The sequence below is a fragment of the Ceratotherium simum genome, chromosome 7, assembly GCF_057802395.1.
Source record: "Ceratotherium simum simum isolate JZ-2026a chromosome 7, ASM5780239v1, whole genome shotgun sequence".
Lineage (NCBI taxonomy): Eukaryota > Metazoa > Chordata > Mammalia > Perissodactyla > Rhinocerotidae > Ceratotherium > Ceratotherium simum.
Window position 1 is genome coordinate 26921123 of NC_141906.1, and position 21605 is coordinate 26942727.

At 35.4% G+C, this 21605-nt stretch overlaps 1 protein-coding gene and 1 pseudogene across 1 annotated transcript; one reads left to right on the forward strand and one right to left on the reverse strand.

Annotated features, from left to right (window-relative positions):
- Positions 1 to 9787: 9787 nt before the first annotated feature.
- Positions 9788 to 10720, forward strand: LOC106802409 (olfactory receptor 52E2-like; annotated as a pseudogene).
- Positions 10721 to 20151: 9431 nt separating this feature from the next.
- Positions 20152 to 21081, reverse strand: LOC101396819 (olfactory receptor 52E2-like). The gene is given in 1 exon segment (XM_014790208.2): positions 20152 to 21081. A coding segment is annotated over 1 exon segment (930 nt).
- Positions 21082 to 21605: the final 524 nt, after the last annotated feature.

Below are 21605 nucleotides of genomic sequence, written 5' to 3' on the forward strand. Positions count from 1 at the left end.
TTTTAGAAATAGAATCCAGAGTGTTGTTCTTTAAATGAGTAGAAAAGGGAAAAGGATGATGCTCTCATTTCTGAGTTGGCCAAATCACTGAATCGTAATGATATTTACTGAGATAGACAACAGCAAAAGTAAGACCAAATTAGAGTTGGAGTTTGGTAGAAGCAGGGTTGGAGATTCAATTTTAAAAATATTTTATTTGTAATAGTTTTGCAACAGAAAAAGTGGAAATAATTACCTGGGAGGAATTTGGTTATGTGAATCTGAATTTGTTACCGTTCTGAGGGCTGTTGACATTTATTTAGGAGTCTTCATTAAAATATGGTTATTAAAGCAATGGAGGTGGATGAGATTATTCATAGACATTAGATTGAGAAAGTACAAAGCTGAAGGTTAAGAATCACTAATATTTAATGAATAGTCAGAAGCACAAGTGTCTTTAAAAAATAATAAGATGAAACCAGAGAGGTAGAAAGAAAATCAGAAATGTTCACTATCACAGCATTTATCTCTCTAGAGCTTACAAAAATGCACTTATAGAATGCATTTTACAGTTACAGATGTCAGAATGTGAGGCAATGACGACATTTACAGGAACTCATTTGATCTTGCTTTAGAGAAGTTCTATGTATTTATGAACCAGAATGTCTTATAATTTTGAGAAATTCTACTCTGTACTAATTTTAAGAGTAGCTTGCAAGATTAAATTCAAATATTGATGTAGAGCTTACTTCACTATTAGTGGGATAGTTCCATGAATTTTTTTTAGAAATTTGTTTCCCTTGAATTTCCTTGTTTGTAAATACTGCATCAGATTATATATAATATTTTTATTATCCATAATTGCACAGGCCTCAATTTTAAAATGTCTCAGAACAGTTTCTGACACATAAAACACGTTCAATGATATTTATTTAATGAAAGAATAATGCATACATGCATGAAATTATTAGCAAGAAGATTAGAGAACAAATTACATCTGGCTTAGGATGTCTTTATAGCCATTAATAATTTTAACATTAATTTATCATTTGATGCAATAGACTCTACTAAGTGATGCTGGAGACTCAAAAATAAATGACATATATTCTATCAGCCACTAAATGATTCACATTTTGTGAATGTTTTATTGAATATTCACATCCATGAAAAAAGTGCACATCATCAGAGTGCATCCCAGTTAATTTTTTACAAACTTGCCACACTGGTGTAACTAGTATATAAATGAATAAACAGACATTATCAGGACCCAAGAAGTCCCAATCATGCTGACTGCCAATACTCCACAAAGTAACAACTATCCTGACTTCTTAGACAATTTACTGTTTTTTTTTCCAATTATTTTAATGAGATCATAATGGTTTAAAACATTGTGTAATTTCAGGTGTAAATTATTATTTATCAATTTCTGAATAGATTTCATCATGCTCACTATCAGTAGTCTAATTTTTGCTGGTCATCACACATATGTGCCCCATACCCTTTTTGCCCACCCCCAGCTCTCTTCCCCTATGGTAAGCACTAATCTGTTCTCTTTATCCATGTATTCATTTATCTTCCACATATGAGTGAAATCAAACAGTATTTGTCTTTCTTTGTCTGGATTATTTTGCTTAACATCATACCTTCAAGGACCATCTGTGGTGTTGGAAATGGGACAATTCTGTCTTTTTTATGGCTAAGTAGAATTCCATTGCATATAAATATACCACATCTTCTTTACCCATTCATCCATAGAAGGGCACTTGGGTTGCTTCCACATCTTGGCTGTTGAATAATGCTGAAAAACCATAGGGATTCATAAATCTCTTTGGATCATTGATTTCAAGTTCTTTGAATAAATACCCAATAGTGCAATATCCGGATCGTATGATATCCTTTTTAAATTTTTTGAGAAATCTTCATACTGTTTTTCGTAGTGGCTGCACTAGTTTGCATTCCCACCAGAAGGGCATAAGGATTCCCTTTTCTCCACATCCTCTCCAACATTTGTTACTTTTGGTCTTGGTAATTGTAGCCATTCTGTCTGGGGTAAGGTGATATCTCATTGTAGTTTTGATTTGCATTTCCCTAATAATTAGGGATATTGAATATCTTTTCATGTGCCTGTTGGTCAACTATATATCTTCCTTGTAAAATTGTCTGTTCATATCCTCTGCCCAATTTTAGATCAGGTTTTTCATTTTTTTGTCATGGAGTTGCATGAATTCTTTATATAGTTTGGAAATTAACCCCTTGTGGGATATATGATTCGCAAATATTTCCTCCCAGTTGGTGGGTGGTCTTTACGTTACATTCCTGGTCTCCTTCGCTTTGCAGAAGCTTTTTAATCTAATGTAGTCACATTTGTTAATTTTTTCTTTTGTTTCACTTGCCTGAGTGGACATGGTATTTGAAAAGATAATGCTAATACTGATGTCAAGTAGTGTACTGCCTATATTTTCCTCTAGGAGTTTTATGGTTTCAAGTCTTACATTCAAGTCCTTAATCCATTTTGTGTTAATTTTTGTATATGGTGCAAGATAGTGGTCTACTTTCATTCTTTTGCATGTGGCTGTCCAGTTTTCCCAACACCATTTATTGAAGAGACTCTCCTTTATCTATTGTGTGTTCTTGGCTCCTTTGTCAAAGATGAACTGTCCATAGATGTGTGGTTTTATTTCTGGGCTTTCAATACTGTTCCCTTGATCTGTGTGTCTGTTTTTGTGCCAGTACCATGCTGTTTTGATTGCTATAGCTTTGTAGCACATTTTGAAGTCAGGGATTGTGAGACCAACAGCTTTGTTCTTTTTTCTCAAGTTTGCTTCGGCTATTCAAGGTCTTTTGTTGTTCCACGTAAATCTTAGGATTCTTTCTTCTATTTCCATGAAAAATGTCATTGGAATTCTGATTGGGTTGCATAGAATCTGTATATTGCTTTCAGAAGTAGGACATTTTAACTCTGTTTATTCTTCCAATCCATGAGCATGGAATATTTTTCTATTTCTTTATGTCTTCTTCAATCTTTCAATAATGCCTCGTAGTTTTCAGTGTATAGGTCTTTCACTTCCATGGTTAAGTCTATTTCTAGATATTTTATTCTTTTTGTTGCCATTGTAAATCGGATTGTATTCTTAATTTCTCTTTCTGCTAGTTCATTGTTAGTGTATAGTAATGCAACTGATTTTTGTAAGTTGATTTCATACGCTACAACTTTGCTGTGGTCGCTGATTATTTTGCAAAATTTTCTGATGGATTCTTTAGGGTTTTCTATATATAGAATCATGTCATCTGCAAAGCATGAGTTTCACTTTTTCTTTTCCAATTAGGATAACTTTTATTTCTTTTTCTTGCCTAAATGCTCTGGCCAAAAGCTCCAGTACTATGTTGAATAGAAGTGGAAAGAGTCGACCCTCTTGTCTTGTTCCAGTTCTCAGAGGGATAGCTTTCAGTTTTTCGCTGTTGGGTATGAGGTTGGCTGTGGGTTTCTTATATATGGCCTTTATTGTGTTGAAGTAATTTCCTTCTATACCCATTTAATTCAGAGTTTTTATCATAAATGAATGTTGGATCTTGTCAAATGCTTTCTCTGCATCTATTGAGATGATCATGTGATTCTTATTCCTCATTTTGTTAATGTGGTGTATTACATCGATTGATTTGTGGACGTTGAACTGTCCCTGCATCCATGGAATACATCCCAGTTGATCATGGTGTATGATCCTTTTAATGTATTGCTGTATTCGGTTTGCCAGTATTTTCTTGAGGATTTTTGCATCTGTGTTTGTCAGTGATATTGGCTTGTAATTTTCCTTCTTTGTGTTGTCCTTATCTTGTGTTTGTCAGTGATATTGGCTTGTAATTTTCCTTCTTTGTGTTGTCCTTATCTGGTTTTGGGGTGAGGGTAACGTAGGTCTCATAGAATGAGTTAGGAAGCATTCCGTCTTCTTCAATTTTTTGCAATAGTTTGAGAAGGATAGGTTTTAAATCTTCTTTGAAAGTATGGTAGAATTCTCCAGAGAAGCCATCTGGTCCTGGACTTCTATTTTTGGGGAGGTTTTTCATTACTGTTTCAATCTCCTTACTTGTGATTGGTCTTTTCAGATTCTCTATTTCTTCTTGATTCAGTTTTGGGAGGTTGTACAAGTCTCAGAATTTATCCATTTCTTCTAGGTCATGCAATTTGTGTGCATATAGTTTTTCATAGAATTCTCTTATAATCCTTTGTATTTCAGGAGTACCCACTGTAATTTCTCCTCTTTCATTTCTAATTTTATTTATTTGAGCCTTTTCTCTTTTTTTCTTAGTGAGTCAGGCTAAAGGTTTGTCAATTTTGCTTATGTTCTCAAAGAACCAGCTCTTAGTTTCATTGATCCTTTCTGCTGTTTTTTCGGTCTCTTTTTCGTTTACTTTTGCTCTAATTTTTATTATTTCCATCCTTCTTCTGACTTTGGGTTTCATTTGTACTTCTTTTTCTAGTTCTATTAAGTGTAGTTTAAGATTAATTATCTTAGATTTTTGTTTGTTTTTTTGTTGAGGTGGGCCTGTATTGCTCTGAATTTCCCCCCTATAAGCACTTTTTGCTGCCTCCCATAAGAGTTGGTATGTTGTATTTTCATTTGTCTCCAGGTATTTTTTAATTTCTCCTTTGATTTCTTTATTGATCCAATGGTTGTTCAGTAGCTTGGTGTTTAGTCTCCACATATTTGTGACTTTCTCAATTTGTTTCTTGTAGTTGACGTCTAGTTTCATAGTATTGTAGTCAGAAAAGATGCTTGAGATGATTTCAGTCTTCCTAAATTTGTTGAAGATAGCCTTGTTTCCCCACAGATGGTCTATCTTTGAGAATGATCTGTGTGCACTTGAGATGAATGTGTATTCTGCTGTTTTTGGAAGGAATGTTCGTTATATATCTATTAAGACCATCTGATCAAGTGTTTCATTTAACTCCACTGTTTCCTTGTTGACGTTCTGTCTGGATAATCTGTCCATTCATATAAGTGGGGTGTTGAGTTCCCCTACTATTGTTGTGTTGTTGTTGATTTCTCCCTTTAGGTCTGTTAATAGTTGCTTTATATACTCTGATGTCCCTGTGTTAGGTGCATATATATTCATAAGTGTTATGTCCTCTTGGTGGAATTTCCCTTTTACCATTATATACTGCCCCTCTTTGTGTTTCATTGTCTTTTTTATCTTGAAGTCTGCTTCGTCTAATATAAGTATGGCAACACATGTTTTCCTTTGTTTGTCATTTGCTTAGAGTATCATCTTCCATCACTTCACTTTGAGCCCATGTTTGTCTTTAGAGCTGAGATGTGTTTCCTGGAGGCAGCATATTGTTGGGTCTTGGTTTTTATTCCATCAACTACTCTGTGTTTTTTGATTGGAGAATTAAATCCATTTATATTTAGGGTGATTATTGATATGTAAGGGCTTAATATGCCATTTTGTCTTTTGTTTTCTGGTTGTTCTATGTTTCCATTGTTTCTCTTCATTTGTATTTCTGACTGCCATTTCAGTTTGGTGGTTTTCTGTGGAAGTTTTCTCAGTTTGTGATTTCTGGCATTCCTCTGATTTTTCGTTTAGTGGTTACCATGAGGTTTGTAGATGAGATAGTCCATTTTCACAAAGCCTCCGGTCTCCATTAGCCTAAGCATGTTCCATATCATTGCCCTTCCCTTTCTGAGTTATTGTCATCACAAATGATTCTTTTTTGTGTTATAAGTTTGTGACTAAGTTGAAGTTTTTATAGTTGCTTTAGATGCTTTCCTTCTCTTTATCTTTTAGGTTCTGTTTGAATATTTGCTTCCCTGTTCCAAAAGAGAGCTGTAGTTTTCTGATTTTGTCTGTCTATTTTTATCTTTGCTCAAAACTTTATAGACCTTTGCCTTTTTGTTTCCATTGTGAGGGCATCTTTAATCATTTCTTGTAGGGGAGGTCTAGTGGTGTTGAACTCCCTCAGCTTTAGTTTATCTGGGAAAGCTTTTCTTTCTCCATCATATCTGAAGGAGAGTTTCACTGGATAGTGTATTCTTGGCTGAATGATTTTGCCTTTCAGTATTTTGAATATATCATTCCATTCTCTCCTAGCCTGTAAGGTTTCTGTGAGAAATCTGCTGAAAGCCTAACAGGGGTTCCTTTGTAATTTATTGTCTTCTGCCTTGCTGGCCTTAATATTTATTTTTTTGTTGTTGACTTTTTCCAGTTTTAGTATTATATGCCTTGAAGAAGATCTTTCAGTACTGACGTAGTTAGGCATTCTATTAGCTTCATGTATTTGTAATCCAGTTCCTTCCCCAGATTTGAGAAGTTCTCAGCTATTATTTCTTTGAACAAGATTTCTGCTTCTTTCTCCTTCCCTTCTCCCTCTGGCGCACCTATAATCCTTGTGTTATTTTTCTTAATTGAGTTGGATATTTTTAAAAGAATTCCTTCATTTTTTTAAAATCTTAGTTCTCTCTTCTCCTCCACTTGAAGCATTTCTATATTTCTCTGTTCTAAATCACTAATTTTTTCCTCCATAATATCAGCTCTACTTTTTAAGCATTCTTGATTTTTTCAATTTCATTAATTGTTTTTTTCATATCCAGAATTTCTGCTTGTTTTTTTTTTATAGTTTCAATCTCTTTGGTGAAGTTTTCCTTCTTCTCATTAATTTTATTCCTGAGCTCATTCAACAGTCTTTCTGAGTTTTCTTTAACTCATTGAGTTTCTTTATGACAAGTATTTTGAATTCTCTGTCACATAAATTGTTAATTTCTATGTCTTCAGAGTTGGTTGCTGGAGAGTTGTCATTTTCCTTCTGGTCTGAATTGTTGCTGTAGTTTGTCATGGTGTTTGATGAACTAATCTTTTCTTGGCACATCTGTAATAGTATTAGTTCACAGATTCCACCTGCTACTGCTAGCGGGAAGCAGGAGCTGAGTTTCTGATCTCTCTCCTTCTGCTGGAAGTTGTGGGGCTATGGGCACTTGTGTAGGCCAGGTGAGCTTTCAGGCACGTGTGTAGTCTGTGCTTGGTGGGTGGAGCTCCCTCACCAGTCTGAGCCTGGGCCACTCCTTGGGGTCACAGGGGCACAGTGGGCTCTACCACTGCTGGGAAAATAATCAAGAGTGGGCTAAGGACTGCCACCACCTCTTCCTACAGTCATCCCCGGGCACATTCCCACTTTTGGGGTGAAGCAGTACTATGGATGCTCATGCAGGCCAAGAACGCACTTGTCCTGGTGCAGATCTGTTGCCGATTCTTCCTGCAGTCACCTCGGCCACTGTGCTTAGTGGGAGGTGTTTCCTGCTGAGGACTGAGCCAGGAAAACTCCTTGGCGGGGGCATGGTGGGCTCCCCCACTGCTAGGAAAGTGATCACAACCCAGATAAAGGCTGCTGATGCCTCTTCTGACAGTTGCCACTGGGTGTGTTCCCACTTTTGGGCTTCTGCACTACTATGGATGCTCGGGGGGCCAGGAATTTGCTCACCTAGGAGCATAGATCTGCCGCTGCCTCTTCCTGTGGTCTGCCAGCTGCTGTGCTTAGTTGACTAGGTTTCCTCATGGGGACTGAGCCAGGGACACTCCTTGACAATGCAGTGGCACAGTGGGCTCCCCCACCACTGGGAAAGCAATCATGAGTGGGCTAAAATCTGCCACTGAGTCTTCCTACAGTAGCCCTGGGGCATATTCCTACTTTAGGGGCACAGTGGTACTATTGGCTTTTGTGCCAGAAAATGTCCATGCACATGCACAGGGCTGCTGGGAAAGGGCAACGAGTGCTCACATATCTCCACCACTTCCTGGAGGGCCAGTAAATCCACCTTCAGAGGTGGGTTTCTCAGGCTTCCTGTTGTGCTGTGTGGGTTTTCTACGTTGGTCAATGAATGACCATTTAGTCGTAGTTCAAAGAGGGAGAGATAAAGGGAATAGCTCACGCCACCAAGTTGCTGATGTCACCCCTCTAGTTTTTACTGGTTTAACTTTTATATGTGACTGATTTCTTTCTCTCATTATTATTTTGTAATATTCTTCCATGTTATGGAATGCTGTTATAGATTGTTCATATGTATAGTATTTTACTATGTAAATATGCAAAACTATATTTATCTTTCTACTATTGATGGACATTTGGTAAGTGGTTCACATTTTAAGTTAGGTACAGACATGTAAACATGAGTGATACTTGTACTAATGCTGTAATACAGCTTAGTATTGGAATTTGTAGGCACACAGAAGTAGAAGAGATCAAGTCTGAATGAGGTCATTCACTAGTGCCCTAAGAATATATCTAAATTATGTCTTGAAGGATACTTTTAAAAATGTGAGTGATAGAAATTTCCATTATTGTTTACATGCTTTTGTTCATTAGAAACTTGGATATAACACTTATATTTTTACCAATTCAAATAGAAGAGAGTCAGGGAGAAAATATCAAGGTGATTCTATGGTAACATCATATAGATAGAATACCTGTGAGAAGAAGTAAAATTTCAAGAGGGTTTAAACACAAGATTTAGGTATCCTTGATTTTGAAGATAATTAAGACTACTAACAACTCTTCTTTTGACACATCCATCTCATTGTAACTTTGCTCCATTTAAACTTTTGTAATTCCTGAAGGCCTTGTCAACAAGTTCAAGACTATTCATTTCCACCTTCATATAGCTATAGAAGCTATATGCTGCCCCTAGGGTTTTACAAAATTTACTCTTTAGCAATCATCTAAGAAAAAAATGTTTAATGTCCCTGGGGAAATAAAGATTTATAAAGATGAGAAATCAGATCTTATTCCTTTCCCCATATTCTCCCTTTCCACTCCCTTTTTGAAATACTTTTGAAATACTCCCCTATCAAATGTTATAAGCAAGCTACATGAAGACATACCATTGGGGTGTAAGTAACTTAGAAAATCATTGAATTACCATATATCTAATTTAACAATGCTCCTAATGCTTTTATCTCTTTAGTTTTTGATTGACATTTTGACATGTATCTTAAACTCTTAAAGTTATAATTGACCCAGGTATAAATGAGAAACACTCACATATTTTACTGAGATGGATGTTGTGAGTTTTAAAAAATATTGTGTATTTGTATAATATGTGTGGAGTATTATGCGCGTGTGTGTGTGTGTGTGTGTGTGTGTGGTATCTGTATATGTAACGTAGGTAAGGTACACATTATCTTTTCCTTTATTTCCATTCTCCTTCCGTATCTACTCAACACTTTTCTCCCTAGCTTATTTTCCCAGCCCTTCCATGAAAAGTATTTCAAACTTCAAACAAGCCTTTTCATCTCTTTGATCCTTAGATCATTTATATGTAAAATATGGAATATTAATGTTCTCCTTAGAGGGGTTTATTTTAATATTAGAAATGATTTTTGAACAGTCTGATAAAAAGTCTTACAAATAATAGGCCGCACCTCACTAAGTGGTAGTTGATGTTGCTGTTTTCACTATTATTCCCTTTCTTATTTTGTAATAATAATGACTAAATACCAACAGATGGCTCAATTTTAATGCTTTAAAGTAATTTTTAATATTTGGGCATAAATTTTGATGAATTTGTGTGTGTATACAATAGTTATTATTCCTCCTGTGTATTGTCATTCAATCAACTGGAATTATTGCCATCACTATATTTAGAGGCTAGCAAAACCTTAAGTTGGTCAACACTGAAAGAGGGTTCTGTTGTTTATGATTGCGATAGAGAAGGTAGAAATTTAAGTGTTCTTATGTTAACTTAATGTTAGAGAAACTACCTGGTGACCCATAGATTTGGTGAACATACATTTCTGAAGACTTAATGCATTACCAAATAAGATGTTGCTTCTCAATGACACCCAATTTCATCTCTTCTCCTTCTTGTGGCTGGGAATCCCAGGAATGGAAACACACCACATCTGAACTGGCTTTCCCTTTTGTGCTGTGTACCTGATTGCACTCATAGAAAACTTCATTATTCTGTTTGTGATCCAGGCTGAGAGCAGCCTACACAAGCCTATGTCCTATTTTCTGGCCATGTCGGCTACCGTTGATGTGGGTCTCTCTACAGCTACCATTCCTAAAATGCTCGGGATCTTCTGGTTCAATTTCAGAGAGATCATCTTTGAAGCCTGCCTCACTCAGATGTTTTTCATTCATAGCTTCACACTTATGGAATCAGCAGTCCTCTTGGCAATGGCTTATGACCTTTATGTTGCCATCTGCAACCCATTCCGATACAGTACCATTCTGACCAATAAGATTGTTTCTGTAATTGGTCTTGGTGTGTTAGTGGGGCCATTTATTTCCATTATTCCATTTGTATTTCTCATTTTGTGATTGCCCTTCTGTGGGAATCATGTCATTCCCCGCACCTACTGTGAGCACACGGGTCTTGCTTGCCTGTCTTGTGCCAGCATCAAGATCAATATTATTTATGGCTTATGTGCCATTTGTAATCTAGTGTTTGACACCATAGCCATTGCCCTTTCTTATGTTCAGATGCTCTGTACTTTCCATCTTCCTTCCAGTGAGTCCTGACTTAAGGCCCTCAACATATATGGTTCTCATGCTTTTGAGAACAGCTCTCTTTTCTTTATGACATATAGCTTTGGCCGAAATGTCCCCCTCTCTATCTATATACTCCTGGCCACTCTTCATGTTGTAGTGCCACCGATGCTCAACCTTGTCACATATGGAGTCAGAACTAAGCAGGTATATGACCATGTGAAGAAAATATTATTACAGACACAAGGAAAGGAAAAGGAATGACATGTAATACACATGAGGTTCAATATGCAATTTTATGAAACTTAAGTCAGAGAAATGCCTTGTGAAAATTATGTTAAAATATGTCTGTATTCGCTCTCTCCATTTTTTCTTTCAGCCTTTTGTTATCTTGATAATTAAATTTGTCTTCACTTATAAATATCAAAGAATTTATATTTAAAGCAACCTGACAATCTTAATATTTTAAATACACAACTAATTTCGTGCACATTTAACATAATTATTGTTATTTTTCTATTAAATTTACTATCTTATATTTTCTATCTTTTACTTCTATTTGAGCTATAGATCTTTCACAAGAAAGACTTTTTTTAAATTATTTTTAATTATTACTGTAAGTCTCCTTTGCTTTGATTTTATACATAATTTTATAATTACTTTAGTCATTACCCTACAGTTGCCTATGAAACTTATTAAATTTTAATATCAATTGGCAGTCTTTTAGTTCATTTATATACTTTCTGACATATATTATTATTGGTTTAATTTACTGCTTATAAATTTTAAAACTTATACACGTACAATTATTATTTTGGGCCGTAAATATTTATTTAAATGCTCCCAAATATTTACTATTTCTATTGCTATTCATTCCTCCTTGCATTTCAAAATTCAATTTGTAATCATTTTACTCATGTATGAAGCAAAAACTGAAATATTTCCTTGCTGCAGTTTTGCTGGCAGTGAGTGTTTTCTTTTACTTTGCCTAAAATAACTTCATCTTGATTTTAAGGTTTTTATAAGATATAGAATTCTAAATTAACTATTTTTTCCAGCTTTATGGGAGTATGATTGAGAAATATAAATTTTCTGTATTTAGCTTGTACAATGTGATTTTTTAAAGGTGTACACACGATGATGTAATATGTCTATACATTATGAAATGATTACAACCATCAAGTTAACACATCCATCAGCTCACATAGTTACCTTTTGTTTTTTGTGGCAAGAAGACAAGATCTACTCTCTTTAGCAAATTTCAAGTTTACAATACAGTATTATTAACTATAATCACCAGGTTATACATTAGATTCCCAGAAATTATTAATTTTATAACTGAAAGTTTGTACCCTTTACCAATATCTCCCCATTTTTCCCACTCCTAGACACCGTTCTACTCTCTGGGTCTACAAGTTTGACTTTTTTAGACTCCACATAAAAGTGAGATCTTCCAGTTAATTGTCTTTCTGTGTCTGGATTATTTCACCTAGCATAATGTCTTCTAGCAAATATTTCCTTCTTTTTATGACTGAGTAATATTCCATTATACCATATTTTCTTTTTCTATTCATCTTTCAATGGACACTTCGGTTATTTCTGTATCTGAGCTACTGTGAATAGCAATGCAATGAACATGGGGGTGTACATATTTCTTCAAGCTCTTGATTTCCTTTCCTTTGGATATACACCAAGAAGTGGGATTTCTGGATCATAGGGTAGTTCCATTTTTAAATTTTTAAGAAATTCCATACTGTTTTCTATAATGCCTGTACCAATTTACATTCCAATGAATACTGTATAAGCTTTCTCTTTTCTCTGCACCCTTGCCAACACTTGCTACCTCCTGTCTTTTTGGTGGTAGCCATCCTATTAGGTGTGAGGTCATATCTCATTGTGGTTTTGATTTGTATTCCCCTAATTATTAGTGATGTTGAGCACCTTTTTATATGACTGTTAGCCATTCGTATGTCTTATTTGGAAAAATGTCTATTCAAGTCCTTTGATGAGTTTTAAATTGGGTTATTTGTTATTTTGCTCTTGAGCTGTGTGAATTCTTTATATTTTTTGGATATTAACCCTTCATCCAATATGTAGTTTGCAAATAATTTCTCCCATTCCATAGGTTGTCTTTTCATTTTTTAGAAATTTTTCCTTTGCTGTACAGAAGCTTTTGAGTTTGATATGGTCCTACTTGCTTATATTTGCTTTTATTGCCTGTGCTTTTGCTATCATATCCAAAAAATGATTCCTAAGATCAGTGTCAAGGAGCTTTGCTCTTATGTTTTCTTCTAGGAGTTTCATGGTTTCAGGTCTTACATTTACATCTTTAATCCATTTTGAGTTAATTTTTATAAGTAGTTTCACTCTCTGACTGGGCTAAAACATTGTGAGGAGGAAGTCAAATAAATTTCCTATGTTTTCACCCTAGCTAATCAAAAATGCTAAATCATTATTGTCTACACAATTTTAGATTGGTTATAATAGACAAAAGCTGAAGCTTATTTCCAAATGAATGTTCTCAGCACCCTTTGATGATTTGCTTGGTCCAAATTCCATAGACAACAGGGTTTAGCATTGGTGAAATAACCACATATAGATTGACCAGAAGCATATGGATATAGTGAGGAACATTTTGGTCATAGCGGTGTATCATAAAAGAGAAGAAGGCTGGGATATGAAAGACCAAAATTACACAGACATGGGAACCACAGGTGCTTCAAGCCTTGAGCCTGGCCTCATGGGGGTAGAGATGGAAAACAACACAGGGAATTGGGACATAAGAGAGAGCAATGGCCATGATGTCAAATCCCAAGATAGCTATTGTCCCTTCTTTTCTAGGTATAACCATTATTCTAAACTTGAGGTAAGGGATTGCCATGCATGTTTCTTATTTATTTATTTGTTTATTTATTTTTTGGTGAGGAAGATTGGTCCTGAGCTAACATCAGTTGCCAATTTTCCTCTTTTTGCTTCAGGAAGATGGTCCCTGAGCTAATATCTGTGCCAATCTTCTTTTATTTTGTATGTAGGACACTGCCACAGCACGGCTTGATGAACGGTGTGTAGGTCTATACCTGGGATCCAAACCTATGATCCCCATGCCGCTGATGTGGAGCGTGCAAACTTAACAACTACCCTGCTGGGCCTGCCCCCCCTAGTGTCCTATTTTTTATAAGTGAGAGATGTATTCATAAACATACAGCCTAGTTTTTTCCTTGAAAAATTTGTATAAAGGAAATCATTACGAATATATCTTTCTGCAACATCATTTTTCACACAATATTTTTGATTTGAGATATATCCATTCTGATAATCGTTTTTTGGTGTTTATCATTGCATTTCACATACGTAAAAGTTTTATTTAACCATTATCCTGATATTTTGTGTTTATTTTATTTTCAATTTTTTAAAGCAATTATAAGCCTCTCATCTTTCATAAGGTCAATTCTGAGGTGTGTTCATTCCAGTTCTTCCCAGTCCCTAGTACAACATTGTTGCCCAGATGGTAACCAACACATCAATCTTATTGGAGTTTTTTTTTTTTTTTTCCTTTCCTATCTTATTGTCCCCACTCATTTACTGTGCTTCCTGTGTTTCTAAATAAACTACATGATCCTAAGTCCTTGCCTAAGGCTATGCTTCCACAGGAACCTAACTTAAGATATGAGTGTTAACAGGATTACTTTAGTGTAACATAGCATAGAATTGTCCAGTGAATTATGGATCTAATTTTCTCTCTCTTTCTCAGGTTTATGTGAGTATATATATATGTGTATATGTGTGTATCTCTCGCTCCCTGAATGAGAAGATAATTGTTCTAGTGTATGTATACTATATTTTATATGCGGTCAATGGTTAACATGAAGTGTATCCCTCCAGTATCGATATATGAGAGGTAAAATTTTCGTCATATTTTTTACTTCTGGAAATGTATTCTCTTCACCCTCATAAATGACAATTTAGCTGTGAATCAATTCTGAAATTGACAATTATTTTTCTTCAGAATAATAAAAAATAGTATTTCATTCTCAACTAGAATTTTTGTTGCCTTTAAGAACTTTACATTTGGCCATTTGTTTTTCCTTTTTAGGTTTCTGAATTTTCTTCCAAATATCTTCTTTTATTTTTCTCTTTATCTTTGATCAATTGAAGTTGTAATGCAGTTGGGGGGTTTAATTTTATATTATATTCTGGTAACTATTTTGAATAAATTGTTGATGTGACTATTTATAAGTATTTTTGTAATTAGAAAGTTCTCATCCATGATGTCTAATATAGCTCCCTCACTCTATTATCCAGTTTCTTCTTTTAAAAATCCTATAAATAATATTTTAGAAACTCTTAATTTATGCTCTATTGATCTAAATGTAGTTCAACAGCTATTCAATTTTATTTTTTCCTTCCTCTTTTTTTTTTTTTTTTGTGAGGAAGATCAGCCCTGAGCTAACATCCGTGCTAATCCTTCTCTTTTTTTGCTGAGGAAGACCGGCTCTGATTTAACATCTATTGCCAATCCTCCTCCTTTTTTTTTCCCCCCCGAAGCCCCAGTAGATAGTTGTATGTCATAGCTGCACATCCTTCTAGTTGCTGTATGTGGGACGCAGCCTCAGCATGGCCGGAGAAGCGGTGCGTCTGTGCGCGCCTGGGATCCAAACCCAGGCCGCCAGTAGTGGAGCACACGCACTTAACCGCTAAGCAACCGGGCCGGCCCTTGTTCTTCTTTATTATATCTCTTGTGAATTATTCAGTACTATTTGGAAGTTCTCTAAAGTTATACTTTAGGATTCCCACTTTATTTGTGATCAATAATTATAAAGTTTGACTAGAATAATTATTTCATGAGTCTTCCTATTTAACTGGTTGTTTTTTTCAATTATTGTAATGCCTATTATAAATTTTTAATATTTTTTTGAAGATGATAGACATAAACGTTTGAATAGTTTTTTTTGTTTGTTTATTTCAATTCTTTCTGGACTGATTTGTTTTCTTACTGTGAACATTTTGGTTCACTTTTGTATGTATTGTGTTATATAGATTTGAAGATCTAACTTAAGTGTAACATTTCCCTACCTCCTTTTCCTCTCCCTTTTTTTTATGTTTCCTTTTTCCTGTTTCTCTCTCTCTCGCTTACTTTATCCTATCTCTTATAAATTTCACCATCATAGTACCTACAAATCAACTCTTGTCTAGAAGTTTTGTAATGATCTCTACCAAAATTCCTGTGATCTCCAGTATAAAAATTAAACATCTGTTTGGAATTTCAGGATATCTAAGAGAAAGGCAATGACTATCAGGTGCTTGGATCATTTCAGTTCAGAGGTTGATAACGTGAGCTGTAAACTATGATCATGAACCTTTATGAAAGTATTAGCATCAAAAATTTAACCCCAGAAGTATTTTTCAGCTTTCATTGAGATGCAGCAAGTCCCATTCCAAACTTGATTTTGAATAGTAGAGTTTTTTTAGGGTCCTGACTCTGGGGGAATACTTTAGTCCTCATCAGCTCAAAGGAGTAGATAGTCCATCTTATTCAGAACTTATTTTTTTCTGGAGTATTTTGTATATGGTTTGTTTACTTTTTGAGGAATAATTTACATGTAGCAAAATGCATAGATCTTTTGTGTACAATTTAATGAATTTTGACAAGTGAATGTACTCATGTAGCCAACACATAATTCTGAGTATGCTTATTTTCCATACTCCAGAAAGTTTTCCCATACAACTTGCCTTGTCTCCCAAGAAAGACAAACACAATTCTGATTTCTATCACTGTAGCGTTTTCCCATTTATTCTTGAGATTTAGATCCATTGAGGCATAGAATATGAGTACTTTTCCATTAGCATTTTTTACTCAGAAAAGCATTTTTTTCTATTTATCATGTTGTAGTGTATATAGTACTTCTTTCCTTTTCTATATTTGAGTAGTATTTCATTGTATTAATATGCCCCAGTGCGTTTATCTGTTGTCCTGTTGAAGTGTATTTGCAGTGTTTCTCCTTTGACAGTATCGTGAAAAAAGTTGCCATGAACATTCTAATATTTGCTTTTTTTATGGATAAATGCTTCCGTTTATCCTGGTTAAATACCTACAAGTGGAATTTTCCCGTCATAGGATAGATGTATCATAATGCATATTTAACATTGTTAAATTGATATTTTTCATCCACACCATCAACTTATTAGATTTTAAATTGTTCCCTATTTGTATTGTCACTAATAATCTTTCATATGGTCAATCTTTTCTTTGTTAAGTGTGCCTATCTAGTGGGGCACGAAAAGGCATTTTACTAAAGAGTTAATTTACATTTTTCTTAAGATTAAAATTTCTAGACACGTTATCTTGGGTTTATTGGATATTACATACCTTTTTATGAGTACATGTCCAAGTTTTTTCTCATTTTTTCACATTTTTAAAAATATCTTAATTATTCAGTTATAGAATATCTTTATAGAGTTCAGTTACATGACCTTTGTCAGAACTGTGTATTATAAATACTTTCTCCCTGTCTATGGTTTTCCCTTTCATTTTTTAATGGTTTCTTTATAGAATAAAATATTTTAACTTTGATAAAATCCAAAGTGTCTTCTTTCATGTGGGTATTAGAAATGGAATAGTAATGATCAACAAAGAAGATGTGAAATACAGGAGTGTTGTGTGTATTTTGGAACCTTGGCAATAATAAGGTTTCATTTATAAATAAGGTTAACAATTAATCAGAAAAATGCAGAATAGAATAAATAATTAACAGTAGATGTTCAACTCTACTTTCTTTTAACCTTCTTCCTTTATTTTTTCATGGATTAATGATAATAAAAATGTAATGATAAAAATTATATATGTTCAACAGCATACATTTTATACAATTACCAAGACTTCCAAAATCTCACTGGTTAGGAATAAATAGTTGGAAATATTGAAAATTTATTTGTGACAATTATGTTTTCTTGATATTTTGCATACTGTATATAATTTTATAACTTGCATTTTTTTCACTTAACACTGAATCATGAAAAAAGTCCCATGCAAGTAAAATATTTTAAAGTAATTCACTAAAGATGATACATATTATTACATTGTAGCATAGTTATAAACATTGAACTGTGGAATCACACTGGCTGGTTTGGAACGCAGGCTCCATGTCTTATTAGCTGTGTGATTTTGGGCAAAGTACTTTATGTCTGCATGTCTCATTTTCCTCAGCGGTTATATCAGGATAGAAATAACATCCTAAACCATAGGATTGCTGTGATATTGAAATCAAATAATATATGTAAAGTGTTTGAAACTGTGCCTAATACATGAGAGTTTAGAAGCATTAGCTAATATAAGATTTTCAATAATTTATTTGTTTTTTATTATTAATTTCACATTTAAGGTCATACTGATTTCGAATATACTATGTTTTGATACCCTACCTAAATTTGTGAGCACCTCTCTCTTACTCTTCACCAATAGTCTTCAAAGTGCATCACTGTACTTTGAGGATATTAGAATATCTACTTATTTATAGTTCTAACTAAAAATACAGCAGGGATAGACTTTCCAATTAAATTTGAGAATAACGTGAAAACAAAAAATATTCAGTCAGGTCCAAAAAGCAATGGTCTCTGAGACAATGAGAGTAAGAATAATCTCTAACAATTTATGTCAAAGCTAAGTGTCAGCTGCAGTGTTAACATTTTATGCATATTACCTCTTTTCCTCTTAAAAAATTTAATTTGGGGGCTGGCCTGGTGGCGTAGTGGTTAAGTTTGCGCACTCCACCTCGGTGGCCTGGGGTTCATATGTTTGGATCCCGGGTGCTGACCTACACACTGCTTATCAAGCCATGCTGTGGCAATGTCCCACATACAAAATAGAGGAAGATTGGCACAGATTTTAGCTCAGGGACAATCTTCCTCAAGCAAAAAGAGGAAGATTGGCAGTGGATGTTAGCTCAGGGCCAAACTTCCTCGCTAAAAATAATATGTATATATAATTGGCCTCCAGCTTACACTTGAGAGAAACCCCAGTGTCACAGAGCTAGTTATTATAAGTTAAATACTAAATCCTTTGACATAGAAAATAGTTGGTACATGATCTGATCTAAACCTGTCTTATCAGATTTGGTCCCCACTTCAATCTCTGTATTAACTACTCTGCTGTACGTTACACATGAATCTGCAAAAACAATGTTTATCAAATCTCTCTGAGCATCCTCATGTTATTTTCTCTCTTGAAATGCCTTTGTGTGCTTAATAGAAAAGCAGTCCCAAGAGCCCATCCCAGTCATTAACTTATACATGATACCTGAGCATGTATTCACTCCCTGAATAGAAATAATCTCTTCCTATTCTGAGACTTGGGAGTATTTTGTAGATCTATATGTTTCAGTCTTAACATATTTTATAGCAGAGATTCTATGATTTCTTTTTTTTAAATTTCTTTAAAAAACTATTTCAAACAATTTGTTTATATTGTTTAAGATATTTGATAATATTTCTGATTTTTTTTTTGAGGAAGATTGGCCCTGAGCTAACATCTGCTACCATTCTTCCTCTTTCTTTTTCCTCCCCAAAGACCAACTACATAGTTGTACAGCCCAGTTGTAGGTCCTTCTAGTTCTTCTATGTGGGATGACGCCTCAACACGGCTTGATGAGTGGTGAGTAGGTCCATGCCCAGGATCTGAACCCGGGAACCCCGGGCTGCTGAAGTGGAACACGCAAACTTAACCACTACACCACCAGGCTGGCACCTCTTTATTTTCTTAAGAAATACACAACCAGTTTTTGTAAGACAAATTACTTTTACAGCCAAAGTGTACAAATAACAGCAGTCAATTAAGAAATTGTTCTTAAAAGGAAGATAGAGACATTTGATATGACCAAAGTTTACCCATCATTGGCTTCTAGATGAACAATGGTTCTATAATCCACATGGGGAATATTTTTAATGAGATGATTATGTATTTAGTTTTAAACATACTGAGTTTCTAATATCTATTAGAATGCATTTTACTTCTGCTTAGTCCCCTATCCTCCTGTCTTTCATTATACTTCTTACTGCTAATTCCTCAATTAATTCAGTCAATCACCTACTCAGTAAAACCAATAAGAAAAGGCTGTTTATACTTTGAGACTGAATGAAATGGAGTACTGAACTAGGGTCGGAGGAGGGCAGTGGAGAGAGAGAAAGCTATAGTAAGACACATTGTAGCAGGCTGACAAAGAGAAATTTGGAGAGTGAAAGAGAGAGAAAAAGCAAGAAGTTGAGTAGCAGAAGAAGCAGGAGGAGGAGGAGGAAGAGGAAGGGGAGGAAAAAGAGAAGGAGAAGGAGAAGGAGAGAGTGAGCCAGAGGGAGAAAGAGAAAGAGAAGGGGAAGGGAGAGGGACTATCTGGTGCCCATAGTGGAAGTGGAAAGTTGTCTTCTGTAACTTGACAACTTAGATCTGAGGGAATCGTGAACATATCTTATATTCAGCTTCAAAATAATCATATAGAATTGTTACTCATCCACCTTAATATTTAGAATTCAAAGCTGCTATTTTTACTCCAAGATTGGTGAAATACATGAAAAAAACACACTCTTCCCGTTAAGTGGTCATGGCCTTACCTCATTTATCCTTTTCAAGCCCTCTCCCCATTCCTCAGATGCCTGCATGTTAACATTTAATCCTTTGGACAAAACCTGGAGGTATTCATCTACTATTTCTAAATGAATATTCTGAGCACCCTTTCATAGATCTGCTTAGTCCTAACTCCAGAAATGACAGGGTTGAACACTGGGGGAATCACTACATACAGATTGGCTAGAAGGATATGGATGTAGTGGGGAACATTTTGGCCAAAGCGGTGTGTCATAAATGAGAAGAGAGCTGGGGTGTAAAAGGTCAAAATTACACAGACATGAGAACCACAGGTGCTGAGAGACTTGAGCCTGGCTTCAGGAGAGGGGAGATGGAAAACAGCATGGAGAATTTGGACATAGGACAGGGCAACGGCCATGATGTCAAAACAGAGGATAGCTATGGCCCCCAGACCAGATATGATGTTGACTTTGATACTTGCACAGGCCAGACAAGCAAGACTCATGTGCTCACAATATGTGTGGGGGATGATTCGGTGTCCACAGAAGGGCAATCGCAAGATGAGGAAGACACAGGGGAATACACAGAGGAAAGATCTCCCCACCACCCCAAAACCAAAGAGAGCTACTACCTTGTTAGTAAGGATTGTGTGATAATGGAGAGGATTACAGATAGCTATGTAATGGTCATAAGCCATGGCAGGAAGGACTACTGACTCCATGCCAGTAAAGATGTGAATGAAAAACATCTGAGTGAGGCAGCCACCAAAAATTATCTCCCTGAGGCTGAACCAGAATATGCCCAGCATCTTAGCGCCAGCGACTGTGGACAGTTCCAGGTCAATGGTAGCCAGCATAGCCAAGAAGTAGAACATGGGCTGGTGGAGGCTGTGCTCAGTCTAGATGACAAACAAGATGGTGAAGTTTCCTAGGAGTGCAATCAGATACACAACACAAAAGGGAAAGCCAATCCAGATGTGGATGTTTTCTAGTCCTGGGATTCCCAGCAGTAGGAAGGAGGAGGGGTGGACCTGGGTGTCATTGGACACAGACATCTTGCTTGTGATATCATGTGAATTTGTCCACTGCAGATGTGTGCTGACCCATATTGGAAGATATCAGTCTGTTACTAGGATGTTTTAAGATATTGGAAAAAAGCAGATACCTTACCTGTTTATCCCATTATCAAAAATCTCATCAACAGCCTTTTTGCCAGAATAATTGAAATCCTCTATCCTAGTAAAAGTTTTATAATTGGAATTTAGTTACAGAATACTGGATTCTTTTTACTACTCTACATCTTTCTTTCATAATGCACTTTTTTTTTAGTACTCTTTCTGAGTATGGGGTTGATCCTGGATCTGCACTGCCCAAAGCAGTTCTCAGAAATGCACTAGGCTATTCATACGGTTCCTTTTGTATATCATTTACATGTAATACACTAGCCTTGGGCTATGAGAGGACACATTTAGGGTCTATTTTATTTTCTTACCTCATCCTGATAGGAAATAATGAACAAATTTTCTTAGGCCGAGACATCTGACCTTATAATGATTGAAAATATAAAAATGCAAATAGG